This window comes from Musca vetustissima, unplaced genomic scaffold (assembly GCF_032173495.1).
Source record: "Musca vetustissima isolate MV318-11 ecotype Yass unplaced genomic scaffold, APGP_CSIRO_Mvet_v1 utg293847, whole genome shotgun sequence".
NCBI classification, from domain to species: Eukaryota; Metazoa; Arthropoda; class Insecta; order Diptera; family Muscidae; genus Musca; species Musca vetustissima.
The window spans coordinates 77,914-84,756 of NW_026888482.1; the positions used below are offsets into that span (position 1 = coordinate 77,914).

Consider the following 6,843-nt stretch of genomic DNA (forward strand, 5'->3'; position numbering starts at 1 on the left):
AAGTTGTTACAGTAGTAGGACTAGTAGTAGTTGCATTACATTGTCACACGCTGTGATGCTGGCCGGGATGATGATCAAGATGTGGTATGTCCAAATGCCAGCCGGTCCTAAAGTCTTGCACAAAATCACAGTTTGTCTTGTCATCTTAACAAAGATGATTGATCCTAAAAATTAATTTTCACTTTTTGTTTTAATAGAAAATCGATTAGTTTGAACTACTGGTGTAAGTCCATCAGAAGGTCAGTAACATTTTAAGTTTTTTTTTTTTTTTTGGTTTTTTGCATTACAATTAATTACACTGTGCAACAAAAAAATCCTTTTGGACATTAAAGCCCTTGAAGAGTAAAATTAGACCCCTGAGGGAGAAATACGCCATAGTTCAAGTTTTTGAGTTCTGGTGTGATGATTTTTTTTCGAAGGTTATTTGTCACTGTTGCAGGTTATTTCTGAAATGGCATTTTTTCAATCAAATCGAATGGCAAATGTAAAACATATCATTCATCTATCACGAGTCCTTGAGCGCATTTTTCGTCCTTATTTTCTTGATACCTCAAGGCGAGATTTTTTTGACCTACAATATCACTCATAAGAGCTATACAAAAAATCAATATTCCTATGTTTTCATCGTCCTTTACCCGACCCAAATTACAAACACTTCTGTTGGCAAATGCGATTCTCTGTCGATTTAGCCATGTCCGTCTATCTATCTGTTGATATCACGATAGAGATCGCAATATTTAACATAGAGCATTGAAATATTTAACTGGCATTGGTATTACTCCTAGGATGTTTGCATAGCTTCCATATAATGGTACCAACCAATTTTCGGTGTTTTGAAGGTTTAAATCTCTTTTTCCAACTAAAAATGCTGTAATTTGGCATTTCGGGGCTTTGATAACTGACATTTCCCTCATATGAAGCCCCCCAAATTTTCGGTACTTTAAGGCTGTTATTTTGCATTTGTGTGTTTATAAATCTGAACAGAAAATGAATATTATAGGTCCATGTTTTGACATAGAGGTATAGGTAGGTATCATTCGTTTTATTTATGGCGGTACCAAGGTATATAAATCTGTAACTACCTCCAAGTTGTAGTTCTCTAGTTCCACAGTAGTCCGACTCTACTTGCGCATTTATACCATCAGCTTGGTTTTCTCGCCGATTACTGCCAATCCCACTTTGGCATACTCCTTCTCAATTTGTTCAAAAGTGGCTATTACCGCTCGCAATGTTCGACCCATTATGTCGATGTCGTCGGCGTAGGCCAGTAACATATGCTGTTTGGTACACATAGTGCAATTTCTGTTCTCATTTGCATGTCGTATGACCTTTTCCAGCAGGATGTTAAGCAGATCACACACTCTCACCTTGTCTGAAACCTTTTTCGGTATTGAAGCGCTCCGAAAGGTCCTTTCCGACATTAACTACTGACCACTTAAAGTTATCCTACATAGCCGAATTAATTTTGCAGGAATACCGAACGCAGACATGGTTTTAAATACCTCTGAATGGATAGGGCCGTCGAATGCGGCTTTATAGTCGACGTATAGATGGAATGTGTCTATGTGTTTTTCGTGGATCTTTTCCAGCATTTGGCGCAGAGTGAAAATCTGGTCAATGGTGAATTTGCCAGGTCTGAAGCCGCATTGGTATATCCAATACACAGCACGCGATGGAAAAGAGACTTATTCCTCTATAGGTGGCACATATCGTTTTTATACCCTCCACCATAGTATGGAGGGTATATTAATTTTGTTTCTCCGTTTGTAACTCATCGAAATAATCATTTCCGACCCTATAAAGTATATATATTCTTGATCAGCGTAAAATTCTATGGCGATATAGCCATGTCCGTCTGTCCGTCTGTTGTAATCACTCTAGCGTCTAAACAAGTTAAGATATATCGCCTAAATTTTGCACAGAGTCTTCTTTTGTCTGCAGGCAGGTCAAGTTCGAAGATGGGATACATCGGTCCACGTTTAGGCATAGCTCCCATATTAGGGTACCCCCCAATTTTCCGTATTTTGGGGTTCTTGAGCGTGTTTTTCAACCGAATTCGCTGAAATTTGGTATATTGAGTTGCTATTGGGTACCCAAATTCTCTACAAAAAATTATACATATAGGTACATTTTTTCTGGTAGCCCCCATATAACGGTACCCTCTAATTTTCAGTATTTTGGGGGTTTTCATGGTAGTTTTCAACCGAATAGGCTGAAATTTAGTACTTTGAGTTCTTATTGGGTAGCAAATCTCTCCACTAAAAATTATAAATATAGGTCCATTTTTTCTGGTAGCCCCCATATAACGGTACCCCCCAAATGTCGGTATTTTGGGATTCTTGAGCTCGTTTTTTCAACCGAATTCGCTGAAATTTGGTACATTTGGTTTTTATTGGGTGCCAAATATCTCCACCAAAAATTATAAATAAAGGTCAAATTTTTCTAGTAGCCCCCATATAAGGGTATTCCCAATTTTCGCTATTTTGAGGTTCTTGAGCACGTTCTTCAACCGAATTCGCTGAAATTTGGTATTTTGAAGTCGTATATGGTAACAAATTTTCCTACAAAAAATTATTAATATGCACCCCCTTTTTGGGGTAGTCCCTATATAACCCCCTTTTTTATATTAAAATAGTTATGCAATTTGTTCCGCGTTTTGGGTTTGGTTCTAAGACTCTGTTGTAATCATATCACCTGCGGAGGATATCGAGATAAAAAACTAGAACGTACGGTTCGATAATGACCTATATATGAACTTTAACCCGTATTTAGACCTAGCCCCTGTGTGGGAGGTACCAGAAGGAGTGGACCGATATTCCCCATCTTCGAATTTGAACTAAGTTTGGAAAAAATAAGAAGATGGCCAAAGTTTGGATGAAATCAAAATTTTCTTTAACAAATTTGGTCCAAAGAAACATGGGTCTAGAACCATTCTAACCGTGTCAAAGTGTATACACCCTCATTATCCATAAAACTGAGGGTATAATTGTCCATTAAAAATTTCTGAAATTTGTTTTATACTTTACATTGTGGTTTACACAACCGGTTTGTGGAAATGTCGATATAGGTCCACTTTTTGGTATTTTCCCTATATTTTCATTTCAAGTACCTGTCAGTATATCTATGGTGGAGGGTATCCGAAGTTCGGCCCGGCCGAACTTAACGCTTTTTCACTTGTTTTTTTGTTCTTTTTTGTGCGCGAGACACAGGTTGCTGAGGTTCCAATCATTGGGCATGCATTCCTCTAGCCAAATAGTACAAATCAGCTGGTGCATTCTTCTTACCAGCATCTGACCACCAGTCTTGAATAGTTCGTCTGATAACTCATCAGCACCTGCTGCTTTATTATTATTCAGCCGATTGATTGCTATTCGAGCCTGATACCGTCATCTCTTATTGGTTCTAGGATAACTTCTTCACCGCCACAATTTGATACCACAAGATTTTCAACAAGCTCTTTTCAGATCCTCAACACGATATCTGATAAGTGTAAGGTCTATTGACGAGAGTTGTCCTCTTAAAGAAACTAAATCTACCTATGGAAAAACTCTGTACGATGTAGATGTTGGAAACGATGAAATGATGTCCGACTACTTTACAATTGAGCCGGACTATCTAAGCAGAGGAGGCAGACTACATTTCCCATATTTAATCCTCTCTGGTCTGCTGACCAAAGCCCCATAGATCCCAATAAAGTGAACTAGTTTTGTGTAACCTTATATACCAAGAAACCTGTTTTTCAAAGCTCTATCCTTAATTTTCCGATCTCTATCCAATAAACCGATATAGAATTTTGTTCTAATCAATAATTGGGTCTCCGGGGAATATTTCAAGGTTTTGCTAACGGAAAGGCAAATTTAATATACCTTATGGTGTAGGGTATATCCTTTCCCGAAGCAAAGTACCTCAGCACAATCCTGGACTGTCAACTACGATGGAAAAGGAACGTTGAGGAGCGGGCGAAGAGAGGAATGATTGCACTCTATTCATGCAAGAACTCCATTGGGAAAAACTGGGGGCTAAAACCATCGACTATACCCTGATTGTATAACACTGTGGTGAAGCCCATCTTGTCCTATGGTTCTCTTGTTTGGTGGAACTGTCTGAGCCTCAAGTCGACATCTAGTAAATTAGACAAGGTACAAAGAGCCGCCGCGATTTTAGTTACAGGAGCCAGAAGGAGTACGGCACAAGCAGCTCTGAACGCAATGCTGTACTTCAAGCCGCTGGGTCTCAGCATTAAGTGTCAGGCTGCGCGTAGCGCCCTAAGGCTGCATGAACAAAAACTCTGGCGGAACTGTACCTTTGGGCATAGTAATGTTCTTAATGAACCAGGTATAGCATTGGACCAACGCGCTAAACTAAGCGACTATATATCACCAATCCTTAGATTTGACGATGTAGATGTCGTTATTCCTAGTAGAGACGATTGGAAACGAAGTAACCCTCCTCTGGACGGTCTGGCCTTCTATACAGACGGATCCAAGATGGAAGAAGGTACTGGGGCAGGCGTCTACTGTGAAAGGTTAGGCCATGAGTTGACCTACAAGCTGGATAGTAACTGTAGTGTTTTCCAAGCTGAAATCTTCGCGATCTGGAAGGCAGCGGAATTGATAAAAAATCTGGATGCTGAGGTCGTTGAACCGGTGACTATCTTTGTGGATAGTCAAGCGGCTCTTAAATCCATCAAATCTTGTCACATCAAATCCGAAGCCGTCCTCAAGTGTAGAGCAGCTCTGGAAGAACTTAACCATAGCTATCGGTTGTGTTGGGTACCAGGACATTGTGACATCTTGGGTAATGAAAGATGTCTAGAAACTGATGGCTCAATCAAACCACCCATATGTCTTTTCTATAGGAACTTTGAGGCATTCTTTGACGAAACCTTGGTGCAACGTGTCAAGATCAATTTGGCCGACTCTGTCTACCAAAAGAACGCACTCACTATTGAACCTGAGCAAAGCTGAAATTAGAGTGATGACGGGAATCATCACTGGTCACTGCAACATCAGGACTTTTACTAGTAAATGGGATCTTGATGCAACTGATTACTGTAGACTCTGTGTTGACGAGGAGGAGACGGAGACAATTGAGTATCTCCTGTGTCATTGCCCAGTCCTGGCTTACAAGCGACACAGACTAACGGGTTCTCATTTTCTACCGAATCTCAGCTTCTTCTCAACAACCGAACCTGCTCTAATCTATATCACAATTAGAAACATAAAGTGGTTAGGAGTGGTTAGGTTCTGTCTGACTCATAGGGCCATCGACCTTCATTCACTCCTTTAATTTACTAATCTTCTCTCCCCTACAGATCTGTCGTTGGTCTCTTCTCTTCGCTGTATCTCTTCTTGTGGATGATCACAACGGACCTAACCGGTCTCAGGGTGTTGTAGTCACACATGTGACTGCACATCCCCAAACCTAACCTAGGGTATATCCCTTTGGTGAAAAAATATAAAAAACTCTATAAATTTCAATTAAAACCGAATTTGAGGAACGCCTCTATTCACTTATTGTAATCACAACTAAAACCCCTTATAAAATTGTCCGTCAACTATTGTAATTAGCCGCAAAACGAAATGCTAAATCAAATGGCAAAAACGGCAGTTATGCAAAACTACGCAATAAAAATTAATCAATATTTTTGTATTGAAAACAAAACTTATTATCGAGTACTGCCCATCGGAAACAAAAAAAAGATTCCCATGCTTTCACTTACTCTCGTACGGAGTAATAAAATGTTGTTTGTTTTAAAGATTTCTTCGAAATAGTTTTTTTAGGGTGCAAAAAAACAAAATAAGTCTGTAAAGTACAAAGCCGCACACACATGTTACTTACTTTATGCCAAGTAATCAAATTCGAACATTAATCTTAATTATGAACAGATCGATAATTTCGATTTCATATCGAATTGCTGCCAATGATGGCTGTCTTAATTTTTTTTATTTCGTTTAAAAAACATTTCCCTATGGCAATTTCAAATGTGGATGAGCGAAAAACAAAGATGAGTAGGAGATGAAAGAAGAGCAGGCACATCACATTCCCCATATGTGCAGACGGGGCTTGTAATGAAGCTGATTGAATAACAAGCGATAAGAGCTTCTTAATACAGAGCCCAAACGAACAAAAATATTACAAAGAAGAAGCACACGATGGTATTGTGATTGACAATGCTAATTAAATTTCAGCAGCAATCGTTATTTTTTTTTTTTGGTAATTTTACAAAATAATAAATAAGAAACCAAAGATAAATTCCCCCCTTGATTTTTTTTTATGGACAAATAAGTCACGCATGCCCAAATACAAATGATGTCGGTATTTTGTGCGCTAATGACTTCATTTAAAACTGACAGTTGACAGCAGTCGAATGCAATTAAAATGTGGGTTTTGTTTTTATTTTGGATTATTATTTGTGCCTGTGTTGAAATATTCAGTATCTCAATTAACATTGTTGGCCTTCCAGGCAAAGATGGGTCAAATGAAGATTAAATTGTTGGCCTTATTACGTGTTGATCGCAAACATATTTATGTTATAATGAAGGTAAGGGAATAATGTCGGACATGGACGAATATATTGTAGCATACAGGCATCTATATGTTTGACTGATTATTCTCTAATCTAACCATTTCGTCCTGCTTGGTTTTTGACAGATTTTAGAGTGTTGAGTTCTTGAAAAATATTTTTAAAATCCAAGCTCCTTTTATATCATTTATATCCTTAACCCTTTCAGTGTCAAACAAAATTTTTGTCGGAATAAAAATCCAAAATTTTGGACTTAAAATCATATAAAGGCATAGAAGCAATTTCCAGTTCGGACAGTTTCGTATTTTCAGCAAAAA

General features: G+C 38.4%; 1 protein-coding gene across 1 annotated transcript in view; it reads left to right on the forward strand.

Annotated features, from left to right (window-relative positions):
- LOC133336323 (hybrid signal transduction histidine kinase G-like) overlaps positions 1-6,544 on the forward strand; it is a gene marked incomplete at its 3' end in the record, with an annotated part of 47,807 nt that extends 41,263 nt beyond the window's left edge. Inside the window, exon 10 of the mRNA XM_061544617.1 lies at positions 6,467-6,544. Coding sequence (XP_061400601.1) covers positions 6,467-6,544 — 78 coding nt within the window. The remainder of the gene's footprint in view (positions 1-6,466) is intronic.
- Between the last annotated feature and the right edge of the window lie 299 nt (positions 6,545-6,843).